Source organism: Eleutherodactylus coqui, chromosome 2 (genome assembly GCF_035609145.1).
Source record: "Eleutherodactylus coqui strain aEleCoq1 chromosome 2, aEleCoq1.hap1, whole genome shotgun sequence".
Classification (NCBI taxonomy): domain Eukaryota; kingdom Metazoa; phylum Chordata; class Amphibia; order Anura; family Eleutherodactylidae; genus Eleutherodactylus; species Eleutherodactylus coqui.
The window spans coordinates 172,298,795-172,323,699 of record NC_089838.1 but is presented as its reverse complement, the minus strand read 5'-3'; the positions used below and the strand labels follow the sequence as shown (position 1 = coordinate 172,323,699).

Sequence of the window (24,905 nt, the reverse complement as noted above, 5' to 3'; positions counted from 1 at the left end):
TCTCAGATGTTGAATTCCTGAATTAGTGGTTCTCCCCCAGGGAACTCTGAGCACGGCATGAGTAACTTATATACCATGTTAGAGAAGTACAATGCAATGTTTTCTGTACATTCCCGAAGTGAGAAATGAAAATCAAGGTCCATCATTAATAAATTGGATTAAGAATTGTAATTTATGGCTTAAATTAGTAGGTTTGTTTGGTTTCAATAGCTTCTTTAATCAATAATAAAGTGAATTTGAGGATACAGTATAAGAAGCATCTCAGTCCTGTTGGGTTTACAATATAAGCTGTGTGAACCATAGTTACCAGCGCTGTTCAAATTGAATCATTTACCCCATTTATTACAAAACAAAAGAGCCCCAGAAATGGGGTACAAATTTCTTGAATTGTCCACTTTTGTCAATTCATTACAGTGCTTTTATGAGATACAAATGAATAAGCCTAAGTTGCAATACCAGACACAGCCATAGGGCTCATGCACACGAGCAATGCGGAATATGTCAGCGGATTTCCGTTGTGGGAGTACTGAGATTCAAAATAAAAAAGTGCCAGTAAGTGATTGTGTTTTTCTGCGGCCTCCATTCTTAGATATCAATGGAGCCCTCCCGCTCCAGAAATCCGCAGTAAAATAGAACATGCCACGATTTTTCTTCCACTCACGGAAATCTGCGGTAGAAATCCACATGTGTGTGTTGGCAGGCAGAAAGCCATTAGCTTCAATAGAACCTTGCCACTGCAGGATTTTACGCGTGGATTTCCACCGCGGGCAACGCGGTGCAAATCCATCTGTGGGCATTCACCCATAGACTTGAGTGATGCAGACATTTTTTTATAATTTCATGAACGCCTTTTGCCTTCAAGTTAGGACAAAAATTTATGACCGCTGGAACACAAAAAGAGATATGATTTACTGGCTCTTAAGGTTGCATTTAGTTATATCCCTAAGAGGTTAAATGCACTTAAGGCAACTGAGTTCTGCGTCAAATACATTTACATGACACATAAATTCAAAGTCTACAATAAACGAAAAAATACTTTTGAGGTTTTTTTTCCAATTTTAACATGACTACTGGGGCACTTAAAGGGGTTCCGTCATAAGGAAAAAAATCCTATACTTATCTATTCCTCCCCAGACAGTCTTCTTACCGCATCTTCTCCTCACGTCCCCCGGTTGACCTTACCGCAAGCCGTCCAGAAAACTCCTCTTTCTGTGATGTAGCATACATTGCCGGCATTCTGCTTCCTGCAGGGCAATGTATGCTAGTGTTCATATAGTATATGAATAGTATTAAAAAAAAACACTTGTGGCAGGACAATGCGCAGCTGCAGCAACAGTCGGCACCTGCGTGCTAAAGGAGGCTTCCGGGGGTTCGGCATTCCCCCCTAAGCAGTGAACACTACGTCACCAGTGACGTATCGTACATTGACCCGCAGGAAGCAGAATGCTGAGACTGTATGCTACATAACAGGAAAAAGAGGATCCGGACATCTTGGGGTGAAGATCGATGAGAAGATGCATTAAGAAGACTGACGGGAAGGTATAGGCAAGTATAGGATTTTTTTTTCTAATGACAGAACCCCTTTAAGTATTCTGTTCAGTTATTCCTCAGTTCTATCATTTTCCATGTCCACAATTACACTCAGCTTTCCTAGAGACCTAGGGGAACATTTATCTAGACAAATTTACTGATTAGATTTGTGCTAACTACAACAGATGTTACGCCTCTTACTCAACTTTGCAAAAGTGTCTTCAAAAGGGGTTGGAGTTTGAATGGAGTGAGCTTTTTAGACAAATTTAAGATGTTTTAAATAGTTTAAATAGTTGCTAAATCTTTCCAGTATGTGGGTGGTGTACAAAATGACTTCACATGGCTATACATATTTAAAGATGTGACAAATTTATCAACATTGTGCGGCATTTGATAAATTTGCCACATTTTAAACTAAAGAAAGGGGGAAAAAAGTACGTCAGAAAACTGGCATCACTCCTCTGATTAGGATCCTGAATGGTAAATGTGCTTAGTTATATAGTGATCCATCTCATGCTTCAGAATCATTGGAGATTTACTATTATTTATTTATTTTGCTCATTTACATAGCACATATATATTCTGCAGAGCTGTACACGGACTGTCATCACTGAAGCAAATAGATATGGCATTTTGATGGATCCATTAAACAGATCCTTAAGGTAATAAAAAAAGGATAGTTAGATTTTGTTTACATCCATTTCTTATCTGTTGTGTGTTTTTAATGGATTCATTGTATTTCTTTTTTACCTCTGGTTTATGCAGTGTGATTTAACAGTTCCGTTAAATGGAAGACCAAGAGGACACAAACTGAATAGTTTCTGCATGCATCCCTCATTGAGTACACTGTAAAAAAAGAAAAGGGAACTCCATTCCATCCTTTTTATTCTGTCAAAAAACAGAAATCAAATGGAATGGAAGTAAGCTGAAGCAAATTAAAACAAACAAAGTCCCATTAAAACCAATGGGGATTATATTGGATCTGGTTTTTTTTTCATTCTTCTGCTGTTACATCAAAACAGAAAAAAAAAGAAGCGCTCATGCGAACTCAGCCTAAAAGTTGCCCTTTGCCAAAACACTCATAATTAGTTAGTGCCAAAGTAACTCCCTCATACATTCATATATTTGCCATTCTGATGGGTGATGTACTGCCCCTAATTGTTATGCTCCTTAGGTGGGAGGTTACAGAAAAGGGTAGCTTTGATTTGAATACAAGAGAGTCCCCAGAGCCTGTCTCTACATACAGCTGGCAACCTTCAGAGCACTCCCTGCTTTTCATTCCTATTTCCTCTGCTGGGGGGAATTAACCATCTTTATGCTGCAGGATGTGAATCCCTTTTGTTGGAGTAGGATTTAAACTCTTTTCAGTGTTACTTATGAAGCAGGTAATGGTTAGAGATGAGCAAGCGTACTCGTCCGAGCTTGATGCTCGTTCGAGCATTAGGGTACTCGAGATGCTCGTACTCGAGACGAGCACCACGCGGTGTTCGAGTCACTTCCATTTTCTTCCCGTTTTCTGGCCAATAGAAACACAGGCAAGGCATTACAACTTCCTCCTGTGAAGTTCCAGCCCTATCCCACCCCCCTGCAGTGAGTGGCTGGGGAGATCAGGTGACACCCGAGTATAGAAACTGGGGCCGGGCGCGGCTCGCCACAGATGCACGCTGAGAGACATTAGGGAAAGTGCCGTCCTGCTGTAGCTGCTATAGGGAGAGTGTTAGGCTGTTATCTTCGTCTTCAAGAACCCCAACGGTCCTTCTTAGGGCCACATCTGACCATGTGCAGTACTGTTGAGGCTGCTTTTAGCAGTTTTGCACATTTTTTTCTTTTGTATATCGGGCGTGCAGACCATAGCGTCCTCAGTCTGCAGTCATTTTACTGAGTATAGGGGCAGTACTGGTGAGGCAGGGACAGTGGTACAGGGAAAGAGATATACTGGCTATATAGGCAGTGGGCTTTTTCAAAAAAATTGGAAAAAAAAAATCTTTGGGCTGCCTGTGACCGTGTTCAGTTTACTGCGTGTCTGCTGCGGGTAGTAGTCGCTCATTAATACCCAGCCTTGCGCATAATTTTTTCTGGCTGCACTGTGCTTTCAATAACCACAGTCATCCTCCAACAGGGAAATCCATATACAGGCTATATAGGCAGTGGGCTTTTTCCCAAAAATTGGAAAAAAATACTATATTTGGGCTGCCTGTGACCGTCTTCAGTTTACTGCGTGTCTGCTGGGGGTAGTAGTCGCTCATTATTACCCAGCCAAGCCTGTGACCGTGTACAGTTTACTGCGTGTCTGCTGGGGGTAGTAGTCGCTCATTATTACCCAGCTAAGCGTTACAGCAGGCTTGCGCATAATTGTTTCCTGGCTCTGCTGTGTCCGTTACATGATCGCCGTCATCCCGCCAGAGGGAAAGAGTATACATATATACGCTGCATACGGTGTCTGTCTGGTTTTTCACCTCACCATTTTAAAAAATTGAAGCAAAATACTTAAAGGAGATGTCCCGAGGCAGCAAGTGGGGTTATACACTTCTGTATGGCCATAATAATGCACTTTGTAATGTACATTGTGCATTAATTATGAGCCATACAGAAGTTATAAAAAGTTTTTTACTTACCTGCTCCGTTGCTAGCGTCCTGGTCTCCATGGTGCCGACTAATTTTTGGCCTCCGATGGCCAAATTAGCCGCGCTTGCGCAGTCCGGGTCTTCTGCTGTTCTCTATGGGGCTCCGTGTAGCTCCGTGTAGCTCCGCCCCGTCACGTGCCGATTCCAGCCAATCAGGAGGCTGGAATCGGCAGTGGACCGCACAGAAGAGCTGCGGTCCACGAAGATAGAGGATCCCGGCGGCCATCTTCAGCGGTAAGTATTGAAGTCACCGGACCGCCGGGATTCAGGTAAGCGCTGTGCGGGTGGTTTTTTTAACCCCTGCATCGGGGTTGTCTCGCGCCGAACGGGGGGGGGGTTTAAAAAAAAAAAAACCCGTTTCGGCGCGGGACATCTCCTTTAAGGCCTACCACTGGCCTTTGGCCACTTGACTGGTTCTTCGCTGTGAATTCCAGTAGCTCAGTCATACGCACCTAGGTCTCACTACAGGTTTATACATAATTGTTTCCTGGCTCTGCTGTGTCTGTTACATGATCCCCCTATATTGTGCTCCCCCTATACTGCTGCTAGTGATATGTAACTGGGGCCTGTCTAGACTGCTACTACTACTGAAATGGAACTAATACTGTGCTCCCCCTATACTGCTGCTAGTGATATGTTACTGGGGCCTGTCTAGACTGCAACTACTACTGAAATGGAACTAATACTGTGCTCCCCCTATACTGCTGCTAGTGATATGTTACTGGGGCCTGTCCAGACTGCTACTACTACTGAAATGGAACTAATACTGTGCTCCCCCTATACTGCTGCTAGTGATATGTTACTGGGGCCTGTCTAGACTGCTACTACTACTGAAATGGAACTAATACTGTGCTCCCCCTATACTGCTGCTTTGGAATTGTTACTGGGGCCTGTCTTGACTGCTACTATTACTGAAATGGGCGGTTGGGCAGCATGTTACCCAGGAGAAGTGGCAGTGGAGTGTCATGCAGGCAGTGATTGTGCTTTGTTGGAGGTAGTGTGGTGCTTAGCTAAGGTATGCATTGCTAATGAAGGTTTTTCAGAAGTAAAAATTGTTGGGGGGGGGGGCACTCTTGCCGCTATTGTGGCTTAATAGTGGGACCTGGGAACTTGAGATGCAGCCCAACATGTAGCCCCTCGCCTGCCCTATCCGTTTCTGTGTCGTTCCCATCACTTTCTTGAATTTCCCAGATTTTCACAAATGAAAACCTTAGTGGAGCATAGGTCCCATACAAAAATGCTCGGGTCGCCCATTGACTTCAATGGAGTTCGTTACTCGAAACGAACCCTCGAGCATCGCGGGAAGTTCGACTCGAGTAACGAGCACCCGAGCATTTTGGTGCTCGCTCATCTCTAGTAATGGTGTTATGGATGGCCGTGACAAATGGAGACGGATGCAGTACATTTTATAGTAATCAAACTTTACTAAACAAACGGGAATTATGCATCACTCCATCAGAGGGTATGAATATGTTTAATGTTACATATAATTAACCGGAATTTCACACATATATCTCCACAGAACATTCTCAGTACTCCACTCATGCAAGTTTCAATGCCCCATAGGTACAGGTGAGATCTCCTCTACTTCCCTCGGCATCTCTTGCCATCATGTCCATTACACATAAGGGTATTACCTTAGCAGGACAAAGCACTTCATACTTGTACTTATATCCATCACCACTATCCACTGTCCTCATGGTACATACTACTCATCGTTATACTCCATATTACTGAAGGTCCATAGTGTGTCAGCCTCACGGTCTAATGCACTGTAGGTTCCAGGATACATTACTGAATTTAGGAGCTCTCTGTCACTGTGGGCTCACATGCCCCATAGGTGTGAACATCATTTCGAGTAACGCTGTCAGCAGGGAGAGCCAGTACATGTATCTCTGGGGAGCTGTGTGAGGGCATCAGCCAATTTGCAGCTGTGTAGGTCAGCCCGGGCAACCCATGTCTCCACCGGTATTAGTATATCTTCACGCCACTGGTAGCTAGGGGTTTGACAGGGCTTCTGTAAGGAACACCCCCTGTCACACCCCTAGCTCCCTATTGGCTCAAGAGCTGAAGGTGGTAGAAGGAGCTCAAGTGCATGTCGCTGAGCTGTAGTGCTGTGACATCAGTTACCCGGCTCCCCCTTTCCACACCACAGACCGACGCTCTGCCCTCCGCCCTCCCTGCTGTCCTCCTCATGCTGTCTTTTGCCGCTGCGTATGACTGACAGTCCTACACCTGTGTGCCGGGGAGGCATGTCAGTCAGTGTTCTGCGGCGCTGTTGTCCCCCCGCAGTGACAGCCTGCATCGTGGGGCCGCCCGCTGTCACTGTGTGTCCCCCCTGCCAGCGACTTTTCAGTTCCATGTAGGGAGGCGGGCGCTTGTTGCCAAAGGCGCTTAATGGCCACTGTGGGCTCCCAGCTGCCGACCACGCTCTGCGCATAAACACTGAAGGGGGTGCCGGCTTGTGCACCACCGCAGACGGACAGGACGCTTGGACTGGTAGATGGGCAGCTACAGCTACAGGCACTGGTTGTACGTTACATGAATGAAGCTGTATGGTGTATGTTACTGGGCTGCCAGGACCTGCAGCCCAGGAAACTATGTGGCCAATCAGCATGAGGGGGCGTGACCCCCCTGTCAATCTTGACTCCACCAGGAATTCCTGGTGGCTTTAAGATACACTGATACCGTCTACACCCTTACTTCTAGTGGAGACATATTATACCAGTACCAATCATGTGACCTCTATCTCTGAAGGTCCTTCTATCCCTGTATAAGCAGGCATATCAAAAAGGGATTTAATTAGAGATGAGCGAACGTACTCGGTAAGGGCGATTTCGCAATCGAGCACCGCGATTTTCGAGTACTTCACTAGTCAGGTGAAAAGTACTCAGGTGCGCTGTGGGTCGGGGGGTTGCAGAGGGGAGTGGGGGGTAGCAGCGGGGAACAGGGGGGAGCCCTCTCTCTCTCCCTCTCCCCCTCACTCCCCGCTGCAACCCCCCGCTCACCCACAGCGCACCCGAGTACTTTTCACCCGAGTAGTGAAGTACTCAAAAATCGCAGTGCTCGATTGCGAAATCGCCCTTACCGAGTACGTTCGCTCATCTCTAGATTTAATCCATTACACTTATGTCTGGCATACATTTATGTTTTCTTACTTGCAAAGAGCAAAAAAATGAACAGGTGAACGCTACATCATTAGTAATTAGATGTACAGTTTTCCCTAGAAAGTGCATTAAATAGCCCAATGCCTGAATATAGAATAGTAAATGTATTAATCTTATGACATTCAGATGTCACAATAACACAGGCTTCAAAGCAACATAATGCAAATCACATGTGCCACAAGAACAAAGAAGCATTATGCTGTGGACTGACTTGGTGCAGATCTGAACGGATTTGTAATTTTAATCTATTAGCTTTCTATAAAAGTAATATAACTCTAAAAGAATTTGGACCATTGAATTCCATGCAATTCTTAACCCAGAATGTGCAGACTGCTGCTTCTGAAAGACAGACTATTACCTTTTCCCTTTTGGAGAATAAAGTAGTGTCAGCAAATTCCAATGGAGTCTTTCTGATAAATTAGAAGAGTTCAACTAGAAGTCTTCATTATCATGGAGATAAGTGGTGCAGTATACTCTCTGCTAGCACAGGAATCCAAGAGCCCCATGTGCTTCAAACTGGAATTATTTTAGTATGGAGTTATTCACTTCAGTTTACAGAATTCTGCTTGCTGTAGAACTACAGAACCCAGGAAAAGCCTAGTCCTATGTTCCATCACTGATATAGACAGACAGCCCAATAATGGTTAGGTTTTTGTATTAAATAACTTGCATAAAGTAGCTGGAGTTTCCTGTGGTAACCATTAACTGTGCTCTCAAGTTATAAATGGCATCCGCATAAGGAATTCATTAGATATTAACTTCAGGAACTTAAATCGTACAACTTTGTTTGGAGGACACCTCTAGCAGAAATATACTTTGTAATATTACTGCAAAACTGGCCATACATGGTATAATGTTTTATGAAGTGTCCAGCAAAATGTATTATCAAATCATAAAACTATGGCATGCAAAGTTCTGCTCAAGCAGTGATATACAGTATATCTTGGTGCAAAGGAAATGTAGCAATAATTGATTTGTGAAGAGTGTGCATGACCAAACATAAGCAACAAAAACTTCATTAAAATTCACTAAATTGTTTTCATCATGTCATTTAGAAGTTATTACATGTAAATTAGCTTCAGTCATATACAACAGCTTTTTTTCAGTGTTCACTCCTAGAGAATAGAGAATAGAGATGAGCGAACGCGTTCGTCCGAGCTTGCTATTCGTGCGAATATTAGGGTGTTCGGGATGTTCGTTATTCGTAACGAACACCATGCGGTGTTCTGGTAAATTAAACTTTCTTCCCTGAGACGTTAGCGCTTTTTTTTGGCCAATATAAAGACAGGGAAGGCATTACAACTTCCCCCTGCAACGTTTAAGCCCTATACCACCCCCCTGCTGTGAGTGGCTGGGGAGATAAGGTGTCCGCCTGATATGAAAGTCTGCCCCTCCCGCTGCTCGCTATGGATGCATTCTATATGCGCTCAATGGGGCCAGCGGCAGCAGCGCTGACCCCATTGAGAACATATAGAAGACAAATCCTTCTTCTCTGGCACAGCTGTAACAGCTGTAGCAGAGAAGAACGATGTTTGCCCATTGAATTCAATGGAACCGGCAATACAGCCGACTCCACTGAATGCAATGGGCTGCCGGCGATCGCAGGATGAATGGTCGGAAAGGGGTTAAATATATAACCCCTTTCCTGCAATTCATCCAGAAATGTGTTACACTAAAAATATATACCGGCGTATAAGGCGACCGGGCGTATAAGACGACCCCCCAACTGTCACCTTATACGCCGGTAATACAGTGGAGAAAAGAATAAAAAGCATTACTTACGTTTTTAGATGATCTGCGGCGCTCCTGCAGGCTGTCGCTCCCTCCTAATCCACGGCAGAGTATTCCTTTCTCCACGAAAGACTTTAAATCCCTGCCTCCAGAAAGACACGTGCCTTCAGCCAATCACAGCCAATGACAATGATGTCATTGAATGGCTGTGATTGGCTGTGTTTCTGGAGGCGGGGATTTCAAGGCTTGAAATCCCCGCCTCCAGAAACACAGCCAATCACAGCCATTCAATGACATCATTGTCATTGGCTGTGATTGGCTGAAGGCACATGTGCTTCTGGAGGCAGGGATTTAAAGTCTTTCGTGGAGAAAGCTTGTCTGCCGTGGACCAGGAGGGAGTGACAGCCTGCAGGAGCGCCGCAGATCATCTAAAAACGTAAGTAATGCTTTTTATTCTTTGCTCCACTGTATTACCGGCGTATAAGGTGACAGTTGGGGGGTCGTCTTATACGCCCCGTCGCCTTATACGCCGGTATATATTTTTAGTGTAACACATTTCTGGATGAATTGCAGGAAAGGGGTTATATATTTAACCCCTTTCCGACCATTCATCCTGCGATCGCCGGCAGCCCATTGCATTCAGTGGAGTCGGCTGTATTGCCGGTTCCATTGAATTCAATGGGCAAACATCGTTCTTCTCTGCTACAGCTGTTACAGCTGTGCCAGAGGAGGACGATCTTTATGCTGACAGTGGGGGGGGGGGGGGGGGGGGGCACTCTTGCCGCTATTGTGGCTTAATAGTGGGACCTGTGAACTTGAGATGCAGCCCACCATGTAGCCCCTCGCCTGCCCTATCCGTCACTGTGTCATTCCCATCACTTTCCTGAATTGCCCAGATTTTCACACATGAAAACCTTAGCGAGCATCGGCGAAATACAAAAATGTTCCGGTCGCCCATTGACTTCAATGGGGTTCGTTGTTCGAAACGAACCCTCGAGCATCACGGGAAGTTCGTTACGAATAACGAACACCCGAACATTTTGGTGTTCGCTCATCTCTAATAGAGAACCATCATGGTAACTAATATTGTAAGTCCCAACTGCTGGACTACTGAAATGATACTGCAACACTTTCAAGAATCATTCATTCATAGATCCCTTAAAGCTATATTAGTTCTAAGTACAACCTATACGTCCAAAAGCACACAATGTATCCCAGGTTTAAGCAGATCCTTTGGAATGCCCATTTCAAGCATGCAAAATTAAGTAAAGACTTTATCAGCAGCAACATCCTGCAGTAAAGTACATGGGTCAACACAAAAGCGTCACCATTTAAGTTCTTAGTTGCCTATATACAACAAAGATGAGACAGGAAAGAGTTAAATAGTCTTTTGAAGGTCACATTGCAAGAAATCCTCAGTTATGAAGTTTCGCTCTAGGATCTACATCACTATAAGCACTAAGGAGCAGAGATCACATGAAATCATAATACAAAGACAACGTCTTGATCATTACCTAGAATAAGTGCGGGCACATGAAGCTGCCCCATTGTCCTCCTGGCTGGGGCTCACTCAGTATCAGTTCCCTCCTGTAAATGAAAAAGAAAATGAGAACACACAGCTGTACGCTGAGTATTACAGAGAAGAGGAGGAGATCATGTCTTACAGGCTGCACTTCTTCTCCTGTCCCCTGGATGACTGAAGAATTTCTCTTTTCAGACCCAAAAAAGTTGAGCCTTTAACTTTTTCTGAGCATGCTCACTGTAGAGTACACGACCCCCACCCCCTGTGCTGCACTGGAGGCACACCTCTCTTTATCCTGAGCACTGCTGTGTCCTCCAAAGGTGAATTTCTCAGAGGAATGAATGAATGAAAGAATCCTGAAGATCTGCTGAGATGCCTATATACTATTACAGTGAACTCACAATGGATTACAGCCTGTCACATTTGTGACAGTTTGTGTTCTTGGGTCTTGAGGGCTATGCACTGTCATTAGCACTGTCCGGAGTGGGCTGATTTGGCTGGCTACTGTGTAGATTGCCCCAACCAGCTAATCTCCTGGGGTATGTGCACATAAATATCAGCCCCTCTTGCTAGAGAGTGCTGGTCATTATACATATCCTTGCATCACCAAACTGAACCCTGGTGATAGGATGAATGCTGAGTATATCTCTGCGTGCTCCTGGTGTTTAGTCCTGTTCGTCTGGTTTGTGGTTTGCATGTATGCGGTTCTGTTTGTATTCACTTCCTGTCCTTAGGTGTGATGAAGCTGGAATTCCCCTCTGTCTGTAGGTGTGCAGACCCCTGGTCTGAACTACGTCCTGTCTGAATCCCTTTCCATTCATAAGTTAGCGGACGCCTGAATTCCACTTTGTCCGTAGGTGTGCGGAAGCCCGTGTCTGAACTATGTCCTGTTTGGTTTAGGGCGCCTACCCACTGGCGTTGCCGATTTTCGTGCGTGAGAAACGCAGCGTTTTTCGCGCGTTTTCCGCGCCTTTTCGCGCCGTTTTTCATTAATTTCCATTGACAATCATGGGTGCATTAAGAGAAAAATAAGGAGACATATGCAACTGACAGTTCCTATGTGAAAAATTGCAACAAAACGAAAAAAAAAACCCAAATGGACAAGAACACATTCTATGCTAATTGCTCTTCAGAAAAAACGCAAAACGCAATTTAGCATCGCAGGAAAAAAAATCGCCAGTGGGTAGGCACCCTTATGTCTGAATCCTCTCTGTTCTTAGGTGTGAAGGTGCCTGAATTCTCCTCTACCCATGTCTGAACTGTTTTGTCTGATCAGTTACCTGGTCTTGGGGGAATTTGCCTGGGTTTCTGGTTCATGTAGTACTATTTGCTTGAGTTTGTATTACTAGATTGACCTGATGTTCGCTATGTGAACATTAAATGTTTCAAAAGTGGTTGTTGTGAACTTCTAAATCTGCTTGGTCAGGTGATTATTTAGGCTACCTGTCCATGGGCATTGCGGTATGCCGCGGCAGATCTCCGCCGCTGGAGCGGCCGCCCGGTAGCAGAAGCCGGCAGATGGATCTCTGCGGTGAGGCTATCAGACAGATAGGCTCACCGTGGAGAATCGCGGCAACTTGCAGCATGCTCCAATTTGCCGGTTAAGAGCGGAGAATCGCGATGGTTCTCCGCTCGTGGACAGGGGGCTGCGCTATCCATAGCAACTCTATAGAAAGCGCGCATTGCGTTCCCTGCGGCCGGATTATCGCCGCGGGGAACGCAATGCAATAACGCCCGTGGACAGACAGCCTTAAAGTCTCACTGTCTTTCTGTCTATCTCTCTCTGTATGTCTCGCTCTCTGTTTGTCTGTCCCTGTCTCTTTTTTTTTTGTCTGTCTCTCTCCCTGTCTCTCTTTCTATCTCGGAATCACTCTGTTTCTGTCTGTCTCTTTAATTCTTTCTCTCTCTCTCTCTCTCTCTCTCTCTATTGCTCTCTCTGTCTTTCTATTGCTCTCTTTGTCTATCGCTCTTGTTCTGTCTCTCTATTGCTCTCGTTCTGTCTATTTCTCTCTATTGCTGACTCTGTCTCTATCGTTCTCTCTGTCTCTCTATTGCTCTCTCTCACTCTGTCTCTCTATCGCTCTTGGTTGGGCAGTGTATGCTGTGTTGCTTAGCAATGCTTCACTCATTCCAGCGCATGCCTGAAGCCCAGCAGCGCACGCCCATAGACTTAACATTGTAACTTTCAACGCACCTGACTGGTCCCTGAATGTATTAAACTCTCATTTGATGATTTTACGGCACTGGTGAGCATGTGTGTCATCAAATGACACCAACACCATACACCAAAGTTAAAGCAAAGGAGGCAAAGTATGGTGCAAAAAAAGCATGCAGGCTTATTTATATTAGATGTGTCATCTGTGCCACTTCTCCCTGCTACATTTTATGGAGAGGGAGTTCAGCCCTAGGTCCCTGATGTGGGGTCGTCCTTATCAGGATGATAACCCTGCTTATAGGCAGGTGTTCCCTCTTGGTGTAGACCAGGGTCAGATGTTTCCCTGTTATTGATTTGTATTTGTATTCCATACATGTCTAATAAAATGATCATGTGTTTTCTGTATCCTAATTTTGTGTATTTATGTCCAGATACGTATTGTACTATTTGAACCTTAGGGTTTTTTCCATGCAGATTGAGGATATTTGTTCTCCATAGTAATAGTATGCAGTCTATTGTGGACGCTATATGGATGTTCATGGAGGCAAGCTGAGTAAGTCCGCAATGAACGTAACACAGCCCTTCTCATTCAGTACACGATGGTGATTTCCATCTGTACTACATGTAATGCTATACAGCTGAGGAAAAACTGCTTTGTAGGTATACAGCCTCAGAGATGTAAGCATAACGTAGACACATGTTCAGTTAGTCTATAGGAATATTTCCCACAAAGATATCTTGCTGCAGTGAAATGATTTTGTCTTGGGAAAATTGCACTAAAATTGTCAAAGGTCATATGATTGGATCCCAACAGGGGAAGAAGTAAAAGCTTTCCCAACATCCTTCTGTTGCTACTAGCAATATATTACAAACAGCAATTTCAAGGAGCCCTAATTCTGGATTCACACTGAACAATGTTTTTTTTTTCTTAACTGCATCACCTATCCTACCAAAAAAGACAGCAAAAAAAACTAAATTGTATCTCAAACTAAACTGTTTCTAAGTCAAAATATTTTATTTTAAATGGCCACTGCACTTTCAACAAACTTGTAGTATCTATGTGATTACTAGCAAAAGTACTATTCGCTTCATTTACCTAAAATTATATTTTTGTGCTGAAAAATCACTTTAAGGGCTTAAACAGACAAATGTGTTTCTCACATGTTTTTGCACGCATGAAACTCATGCCCATAAAACATAAGTCAAATTGATTTTAATGGGTTCGTTCTCATGAGCGTTTTTCTTACATGCAAGAAAAGATTGGTCCTACTCTATCTTTCTGCATGTTATGCGGGAAGCTGCCATAGAAGTCCATGGTAGGTTAAAAAAAAAAAAAAAACAAGGGGAAGGGTGTGAGCCTTCGTTAAATGCAGGGAAGAGACAGCTGGCCCTTATTTGGCTTTAAATAGCCATTCTATTCCCCAGAAAGGGAGTTTGACGCGCGTGTGTGAACTGGCATTGAAAGTGCAAAAAATACCGGAATCCCCCGCAGTTACGATGTGCTTCCGCTCCCTCACTGCGCCGTGTGGCCACTTTTTTGCACTTGGTGTACCAGCTCTCTGTTCTGTCCCGACCGCTGTCTGTCTGACGATGACAACTGTTTGCCCCGCTCACTCAGTCTTCTGTTCCGCTCTGCCGCTGTCCTCCCTGCCGTGTCAGAACAGCACTAATCAGAAGTTGGGGGTGTTACTACATGTGAAGACTACTTCAGCCTATCGGGAGGTAGAGGTGTGACAGGGGCATTCCTCTATGCAAGCCCTGTCACACCCCTAGCTTCCAATGGTGACAAGGTACAATAGTACCAGGCCTCCCTTCCTTTTAATTTACTGCTATTCATAAGTGAAGTCCATCTACAGTAGCAGAAACACCAAGAGGGATAACAGGAAGTGTGTGTTTAAATAAATAAATATAAATAGGGTTAAGGGGTCTTTGCTTACTGATGTATAAAGCTCCATTTAGACAGGATGAATGTCGGGCAAATGATGCCTAACACTAGTCCCTGTGTGTCCTCGCTCCTGTACAACAGCTAGTAGAGCTGGCTCATTCACAGAGCGGCCAGCAGGGGGGCGGGGAGGCTGCAGGAGATTTCTCTCCTCACGCTCCCCCTCCCTTCTCCATTGATTTAACATAGCGGCTGTTCAGTACTAAACGGCTGCTATTTACACTGAATGATCAGCATTCAGCTCATTGTTCATCGTTTATGCAGCATAAACAATGGATGATGAGCTGATCACTGATCGCTCAGTCTAAATAGCAGCCGTTCAGTACTGAACGGCTGCTATGTTAAGTCAATGGAGAGGGGCAAGGGAGTGTGAGGAGAGAAATCTCCTGCAGCCTCCCCGCTGTGGGCCAGCGATACTTTCTCTCGTACACGAGAGCGAGTATGTGCGGGGACGAGTGTCGGGCATCGTTTGCCTGACATTTGTCCAGTCAAAATGGGCCTTTATGCTGTCCATAAAAGTCTATGAAGAGGAAAGAGGGTAGACGGAGGGAAATGCTGGAGGGAGACAGAGGCTTAAAGGTTCACACAGAGATATGCTGGTGCAGCTAATGGTAACTGTTTTATTTTCACCTCATTGCTGGTATCGCTGCTGCTCTACAATGTCTTCCATAATGCTATTGATCAGGAACGGACTAGTCCAGCAGGCCCTGGACTTCAAAGTGTATGCCTTTCGCTGCATTCTCATGCACTACTGGCACCATTGTACTGTTGCCCTTCCATTCACACACTCAATAGCGCACCCAGGTATAGATCTTCAGAGTGTAGGGGAGTAGCAAGTACCAAGCCTTGACATCTGAGGGTTTGCTGCATGCACAGACCTGACAGAGACAAAATCCTATATGTCTTTTGGCAAAGAAAGCCACCAATTATGCTGAGAGATGAAATCAGTACCTCTCCAGATATCAGGCTGACAGCAATTTGGAACGATGTCCCCAGGACACGATTCCCAGCCTTTGTTTAATGGGAACAAATGTCTTACCAGTAGGGATGTCCCGAAGGTGAAGAGCATTGATAGACACTATCTTCTCAGGTTACAATACCAAACTTGGCCACTGCAGTTTGACTGGAGCTGTCTGCTTCCTGCAAACATTAGCTCAGTGCATGAGCATAACGGCCAGGAAAACAGGTGACTGATAGGGATTCTGGGCAGCAAACCCCCAACAGATCTTTTATTGAGGGCCTATTCTACAGATAGACCCACTAATACTTTGCAACTGGACAACCCTTTGTTCTTGTTCGCAGGCTGGAAATGAAGCAGAAACATTTTTTGTGAAAAACAGAGAGCAGCAAGGTCATGGAATATATCGTTAATGATGTTTTGAAATACTATTGGTGCATTAGATGGACCAAAAAGCATGACTAAATCCTCATAATGCTGCCTTCCGTTCATCAAAAATTGTAAGCATCATCATAGAGGTTACTGGTGATGGAACTTCCATTCTCCCACACAGACATAGGCCAGGCAAATGCCTCTCCAGTCAATAGTGAAATTATAAAGTCAACAGTGAAGTTGGTAGGAAACTAAGCAGACTATAACACAAAATTGATCAAACATAAATTGATGAAACCACGGCATATCTTGGGATACAATTTATACTGAGATGGCAAAAGAAAACGTGGATCAAGAGGAGGCGCTAGAGCCACAGGGCTAGGCTGCAGGAGAAAAGAGAGAGAAGGAATGTGATCGAAACTTTTAAATATGTTAACAGAATAAATAAGGGTTAGGAGAGAAGAACATTAGAACAAGGGGGCACAATCTGAGATTAGTTGAGGGAAAAATCGCATGCTGCGAATTGCCTCGATTCTCCACGATCAGCCTATCTATTAGATGGGGCTGACCGGCGGAGATTGTGGCGGAGCTTTGCCGCGGGATACCGCATCGCCCGTGGACAGCCGGTCTAGAGAAAAATAGAAATAAAATAATATAAGGGCAGACTAGATGGACCATGTGATCTTTTTCTGTTGTCAATTTACTGTTTCTATTAGGCAACACAGTAACTTGAGCAGTAAAATGCACGATAAACTGAATCATGGCTTGTGCACACACCTCAGTAAAAACTTAGTGTAGCAGCTTGAATGGAGACTTGGTCTGCAGCTTGCACCATCTGAGAGAAATCCATAGAATCCAATCTGGTAGAAAGTTGCTGGAAACACTGAAGCACATATTCTTGAAAGGGGCATTGAGGCGCAGTCAGATCCTGTTTACTACCCAGAGTGCTAGGAACATCCATTGCTGTCAGAATCAGAGGACCTGCTGTGCAATACATTAGTTTGACTTTTAGGCAAATTCTAGAGGCAACACCTAAGGGACCCTGGTCTTCATCTTTCACCCCAGCATGCAGTGAGGATCTGGGCTTTACTGCGAGGTCCCCAGGCCCTTACACTAGAAATGGTTCCAGTTATGTGTCAGCTGATGCAACAACAGACTAAGGTGCAGTACCTGAGCATGTGAACAGAGGCGTAATCAGAGGAGTCCGGGATAAAGGCAGATAGTGTAAACATGAGAGACAATTCAACGCCCAAGGCACATGGACTAGGTTCAATACGGTACAAATAGGCCAGGTGTTGGGGTAGGCAGTAGATAGGAAAATGGTCAGGGTATAGCCAAAATCAGTAAACAGTAAAAATGGATACCACCCTCAGCTGGCTAAAGAGACCAAAAGCTTATGCAATTTCCTTAGGTGGAAGGTGCTTGATATAACTAGAGGTGCTCAGGGATCGGAGGAGAGAAATGCAGGATGTGTGCTGGCCCTTTAAGACTGTGTGTGTGTGTCTTTTGGGCAGCAGAGAGAGGCTGACAGGTGGCCAGAGAATGGTGCCTGCCACAGATAGGAGGAGAGCACATGCCACAGATGACAGCGGGGACAGGTAGGAAAGATGGGCACACCTGCAACTTTAAGAAAATCGTTATCCTTCTGCTCTTTCTCAGATCTGTGAAAGAGCAATAAATTGCATTATATAAAAAAAAAAGTGACGTGTAAATCCAGCCAATACTTCATCCAACATGAAGAGTAGGAATTGGGTTGGCTAGGAGTTTGGCTGGGATGTCCCTCAGTTTTGAACCACTTTGTCTCTAGCACACTGAATATATAAATATACTGTAGTATACAGCACTATGTACAGATTTGCAAACTATGCCATTAAAGTTCTTTTTGTTACCTAATTTATTTTGTACGTTTTTGGTGTGCTATATGTATACAATGCGTGTTATGTATTAGCTTTGCCTAGTTACTATATGAAAATGTATTTCTTCCATGTAAATGAGTATCATCATTACTGGCAGCACATTACTCGCTCATACAGGAAGATGTGCCACCGACAATAATAAGTCTTTGTTGCACATAAAGGATGTAACTCACTGCCAAATGATTTTTTTCTCTTTTCTTGGATGATGAGAGGCACCTTCACACAGCCCAATGATCAGGCAAAGGAAAAATAATAGAAATGTTTTTGCTGAATCATCAGGAGATATTAAAGGCTTTTTAGTCACTAACATAGATCAGGCCAAATACTAGTTTTCAACAGTTCAGCAGATCTGATGAGAAGCAGTTTGGCTCAATTTTGCAGTTGTTTAAAAAACCAAAAACCTGCACAATCACCTCTCACGCAGCGTTCCCTTAAGCCGCTTTGGACTTCACTCTTTTCTGGGTCTTCCAGGGTCACTTTAGTCACATGATACATCCGTGACGCGTGACTGGAGATGGCCTGGCCTCAGCGCCAGCGCCGCTCACTTGTCTCGACACATATCACGTCACCATACTGACTGCATAATTTTAATTACGGGAGCAGAAAAAGCGGCATTACTTATTACGGGGGACATAAAGTGTGGTATTATTACCTAAGGCAGTAGAAAGGGCAGCATTATTAATAACGGGGACAGAAAAGGCAGCATTAATAATTATGGGAGTAGAAGAGGCAGCATTATTACTGATAGGGACATAAAAGGGGGCACACTTACTGCGTGGGGCCTAATTACTTCCTGGAGCACTAGGGATTGTGTTGAGGTGTGCAAAATGTATGGATGATGATGGAAAAACAAGGATCCAAAGATTTCTGTTTACCAAATTCTGCAGAGATAAGTTGTGGCTGGATGAAGTCATTGTGACGGTTTGGATGTGGATAGAGAAGAAAAGGGAGAGAAAACTATATCAATTAGAGATGTTGCCACCTGTGATCACTGGAGGTAACTGCATTGTATTAAATGGCACTATGTAGAACTAGAATTTTAAGAGATATACCATTACTATGAAGAGGTCCCTAGTGAGTATTATTACTGTGAAGGAATACAAGATTGTTACACTCAGAAGTGTTAACATCGGGGTTGGCCCCTAATTGACTGCTTCATTCTGTGGGCAGCCTTAATCTAGTCCCGTATCTATGGTTGTTTAATGGGAAACCCAGAAAAAAGTATTTTGTTTTACAAGAATAAAGAATTTTTATTTACACTAAAGTGCCTATAAAATGTAAATTGGGCTATAGTTCTTTTCCATTCAAGTGGATCAAGAACTTGCTATTAGCTAAAAAGAAACCTTTTCCTACACCAGTGGCTTTTTTCCCAAGCTCTTAAGTGATTAAGTGCCTGGAATGCAACTCGTATAACCACTGATCTCAAGGAATGCTGGGCATGTCTTACATCACTTATGACAGCATTCAATCCATTTTATCATTTGCAGTTAATAATATTTCATACAAATCGCATACAGCACGTAACCAGTTTCACTGACAGAGCACAGTCCTAATAAAAAAAATGATATTCAAAAGTGAAAAGGACATTTCTGCAATTAACTTGTAGCACATCTTAATAGGCCTTCAGAAGGCCCCCAACAGTCATTTTACCCAGATGCCACCTGTCAGTTTCAACATGGGAGGGCCACTCAGGAATCCTGATTGCTGATTGGGCCATTTAAATACCACTGTCAGAATTGATTAGTGACATCGAATGTGAATAGAGACCTCCGTACTCTTCCAGAAAGGCAGGTATCGGGGGAAAGAAGAATCAACTGTTGGATTTCAACATGCCTGATCCTTTGGTTCTCTGGGAGAAAAGCTTCCATCAGAGCAGTCTCCTTATTCTGAACCTGTGTATGCTCAGATGATATTATCATGCATTATATATGGGGTTGGGGCAGATAGCTGAGCTGGCAGCTAACTAAAATGTATAGCTAGCTTTAATATGATTATTTGATGCAAAATGTTTACTTTAATGACATCTCAAAAAGGTTTTTTGTAAGATAATAGGATGCATGCAATTTTAGATAGAAAAAGAAAAAACTTTTTAAATGATCGCTAGGCGATGACGCGGGAAAAGCAGGAGTTTTAAAAAATAAATCTGTACTGCGCATGTCCAACAGAGAGTTGTGCGGACCATCCGCAGTACAGATGAAGAGAAAAGAAAGCAGGTACGTGCGGATGCCGCTGCTGCCAGGGCCAGATTCCGCATGCGGAATCCGACCCGCCCGTGTGCAGGCGGCCTAAGAATGGAGCTCAGTTTTGATGTGCTGTAATGAGCTTTGTTATGGCTCCTATAGTTATGTAATCTGGATGGTACAAGGGTAACTTCTACTGGCTGTCCTACATCACTGTAGTTTGTGTATCTCTTTATGGAGTGTTGTACGTGACTTTCTATTGCCTGCAGAGTTTAGGTGATAGATCTGGAGGATTAGAGAGGTGCAAGTTTGAGGGTAATTTCAGTGGTACTGAGCTTTAAGAGAGACTACAATGCAGGAAAAAGGAGCTGCTAAAGAAATGAGGAGTCAGCTTGGGGATTTGCAGTGTCCTAAAGATTCCGTGCCTGTTAGAGAGGGACAGTGGCACAAGAAAGCAGACAACTGGTGTTTAAGAAGTGCAGCTCCATAACGCGCCAGAATCGACTTTGTTGAGAGAACAAAGCTGCAGTGACTACAGCTAGAGAGCCTGCTACAAAGTATTCACATCATCCTGCAGCTCTGCGAATCAGCCCAATAGATATCCAAAGATGTGTCACCTACATTATAGTATCGAACACGCTGGAGATATGTAAGTGAGGTGGGCCCTCAGGAAAAGGCCTGACAGGTGCACATGGGTAGTGACTTAAAAGCACACCTACCAGTTAAAATACGTGGGCTTGAGCCTCCAGCAGAGGAACATATATCCATCCACCAGTTGCGGACAAGATATTGGACAACAGTCACAGTACTTTCAGACTGTGTGTGGGCAACCACCATTGCTGGTTTGAAATGTTCAGTGGTACTACCATTTATTCTACAGTTGACGTGTGTTGCTGATCTTTGATTTATAAAAGATTGTTACCATACCCCACTCATGTTAAAGTTAAGTATACTCTTAGTTAGAGTCAGTTAGGTTGTCTAAGATTTCTGAATAACTGCATATTACTAAGGCTGCCTGTCCACGGGCGGGTTTTCATTGCGTTCTCCGCAGCAATAATCCGGCGGCAGGGAACGCAGTGAAAGCTCTCCATAGATGCTATGGAGAGCGCTTCACCCCTGTGCAAATGATTCTCCGCTCGCGGCCTCCAAATCACAGCATGTTGCGATTTGCCGTGGTCCTCCACGGTCAGCCTCTCTGTCAGATAGGCTAACCGTTAGAGATCCGTCTGCCGGCTCCTGCTCCCGGGAGATCCGCTGCAGGATACCGCAATGCCCGTGGACAGGCAGCCTTATTTAGTAACAGAAGCTTTTTAATCTTCAAGTTTATTTGGTAAAATAAAAATATATATGTTTTTGTAAGCTTGGTGTCCACATCAAACCCTGATTCCTGTGTTGCCTGACCCTAACCGATACTTTTATGTGGTAAAAACGTACTATGCTTATATTTGAATATATATAGAATGTTACCTTCAGTTGAAAATGTTTTAATAGCAGTATTGTACCATTTTCCGTATTACAAGTAAACAAGATATAGGCAAAATGGCCAATTGCCCTGTGGCCCCCACTATTTAAAGGGAACCTGTCCCGTCCCCACAGCACCATAAAGTAAGTTATAATGCTGTTAGGGAGCATGATAGAGAGCTGGGTGATGTATTTTTTATATTCACCCGTTCCTTGGATCCAGTGGTGTCACCCTCTGAAGTCCCGGTGGTGCACGAAAATCTGACTCTTCAGAGTCACGTGCACGTGTTCTCCCATAGACCTGTATAAATCTTCAGGGGGGACACCACTAGATCCAGGCACCAGGTGAGAATAAAAAATGCGTCACCTGGCTGCGTGTTACGTCCCTAAACAGCATTATAACTCAGTTTATGGTGCTGTGGGGATATGACAGGTTCCTTTTAGGGTCTGCACTCCATCACACATGACCCATCATAATTTTCAACTTTGGCAGATTATCATACACTTGTATCACAACACCATTATTCAAACACTGCATATGAATTTTAATTGGGCACCTTTGTGTATTCATTGTATTAGGCCTAATTCCCATGGGTGGATTTCCGCCGCGTATCACGCAGCGGAAATCCGCAGCATTGCCCCGCAGCTATTAGGTTCTATTGAACCTAATAGCACAATCTTCACGGTGCGGAATTCCACAGTGGATACCACAGTGCGGAATTCCATTGCAGTCAATGGAAGCTGTCTGTCACGCTATCTTCCGCTGTAGCACAGCGGTAGATAGCGCAAAAACGCTTCCCCACCCACCGACGCCCACATCATATGATGCGGCCGTCGTGTCACTTGATGTTGTGGGCGTGTCATATGACACTGCCAGCGCGTCATGCGCTGTACTGTGCATGTGCGCCAGCACAGGATTCGGGACATCGGGCAGCGGATCCGGAGGGGAGTATGGGGTCTCTGGGGGGGGAGCTGCGACAGACTCCGCTGCGGAATTCCGCTTGCGGAGCCTGTCACGACCGTTGGCACTAGGCCTTACAATATTATGTAGAAACCATATGGTGGTGTGATTTAATCCCACTATGGTATTATTAATTGGGTAATATTATTTAATAGTTTTAATTTGGCTACCAAAAAATGAGGAAAATGTAATAAAACGTTTAATTATATTCTATATTATGCAATATTTTATGTTTAAGATTGTTTGGTTCTCCATTGGCCAGACTCCTACCTGTAATGAGGTAAAGTATCTACTCACAAAAAGAAACTGGTTTAGGAGAAGATTCCCAGACAGATGCAGCATAAGTCAAGAGTTTTATTTATCAGTAGTTCCTCAAAGGAATGAGACTGTGGTGTTTGATGTGGAATTCTGGATGACCACATTGTAAGTCTTAAGTAGGCTTTTACATTCTAGTGCTAATAGAGTAGAATTCTAAGTAGCAATTGAAGTGTAACAATATCTTGTAGTCAGTCTTCAGGAGCTTCACCTTAGGAATTACAACTACTAAAATAAAGGCAATGCTTTTTGTACATAAAAAAAATATGTACATATACTGCATATACTACAATTTGAATACCGCAAGTGGAGAATAGCTATGATTCTCTGCTCATGGACGGTGCGGCTGCGCTTTCCATAGCAACGCTGTGGAAAGCTTCAGACAGCGTGATTTGGCAGCGGATTTATCACCAGCGGAATCACGCCCGTAGGCATGCAGCCGTATCAAGTTGAAGTGGATTTATCATTAGGTTATGCTGCCATATGTCAGAGCAGTACAGTATATGGAGAGGTCCGCTCTCTAAAAAAGTGTTGTTTGGCTATTACGAGTGCTCATAGAATACACAGGGCACAAAGTTTATGAGCCCAGTGCATTTATGAGCGCAGCACCCTGATGACTGCGTGCTGTATTTCTGAAAAAAAAGTGATGTTTTAATGGTTAACAAAAATACATGATGTTATTGCGACTTTTTGAACCTACTCAGGGTTCTTTCTCAGGCTTAAGCCTTTAAGCCTGAGGAAGAACCCTGAGTAGGTTCGAAAGCTCGCTATAACATCATGCTTTTTGTTAACCATTAAAAAGTATCATATCTACAAGATTATTTGGTTTCTCCTGCTGATAACAATCACATTTTGCTCTACTGGCTAACATAGTACCAAACTTTTTTTCTCTGTATTTATGAATACACAACTGCCTTTCAATCACTGTAAAGCCTCACCTCCACAGGCACATGCTGTTTCCAAGTGCAGAATTCCGCAGTGGATTCCACCCGTGCCCACAACCATGGACATTTTCTCACCAGTCCAGAGGCGGTGCGGGTCTTCTCCATCCCGGCCGTCTCTTCTTTTCTTCTGTACTGTAGAGTGTCCGGGTGGGCATGCTGCGCGTATGTGCAATGCATTTGTTTGTAAATCTCCTGCTTTCCTGCAGATCCGCAGCACGTCCGCAGAGTCAGCTTCAATGGAAGCCATCCATGCGGTAATCCGCAGAAAATGGAGCATGCTGCAATGGATAAAATAAAATCCGCAGGTATTTAATTACCTGCAGATGCCCAATGATTTTCTATGGGAAAATTGAACTACAGACCTCTGCGTGGGTGACCCACGGGGATTCCACAATTCAATTTTGCCTGTGAACATGAGACCTTAGGGAACAGGTTGAGGATCTTTTATAATCTGATCTGTTATTTCACCAAACTGTTGCAATCTGTTTTCATCTCATCAGTGTATTAAAAAATTCTGAATTAAAAAATAAATAAAAAAGAATGAAAAAAATGAAGCACATTATTTTATGGCAACAGAAAACATACAGCAACAACTGTTAGGGCATGCTCACATGGCTTTAATGGTCAGATCCACGATTTTTCTACATAGATCAGACAGTTCAGTCCAGTGCTGAACACTGAGGCTAAAAGCTCCATTTAGACGGGACGAATGTCGGGTAAACTATGCCGGACACTCTTCCCTGCACATACTAGCACCTGCACGGGAGCTTGTATTGCTGGCTCACAGCGGAGAGGCTGCAGGAGATTTCTCTCCTCACGCTCCCCTGCACCTCTTCATTGACAACATAGAGGCCGTTCAGTACTGAATAGCTGCTATTTACAATGGGAATTCACATGTTAATTTTTTTTCTGCGATGCAGATGTCAAAATATGCATGCCGAAAAATCCATGCCATATTACCTAAAGCGTGGGGATCCAGTAAAATGCTAAAAGGGTGCAGAGCATAGAGTTTGCATCCAAATCTGTGTAAAATAGGGTTATGATAAATGGTAGAGTTGCAATAATCTTTGAGTGTTCATTTTCAAAGAGTGGTCATAAATGGCTGCTCATCCAATTGGAGGCTCTGT

General features: G+C 44.0%; 1 protein-coding gene across 1 annotated transcript in view; it reads right to left on the bottom strand.

The window, feature by feature from the left end:
- The window catches only part of LAMB1 (laminin subunit beta 1), an 83,404-nt gene extending 72,622 nt beyond the window's left edge, over positions 1 to 10,782 (bottom strand). Inside the window, exons 1-2 of the mRNA XM_066591918.1 lie at positions 10,717 to 10,782; positions 10,567 to 10,639 (exon numbers count right to left, since the gene is read on the bottom strand). Coding sequence (XP_066448015.1) covers positions 10,567 to 10,600 — 34 coding nt within the window. The 5' untranslated portion in view covers positions 10,601 to 10,639; positions 10,717 to 10,782. The remainder of the gene's footprint in view (positions 1 to 10,566; positions 10,640 to 10,716) is intronic.
- Positions 10,783 to 24,905: the final 14,123 nt, after the last annotated feature.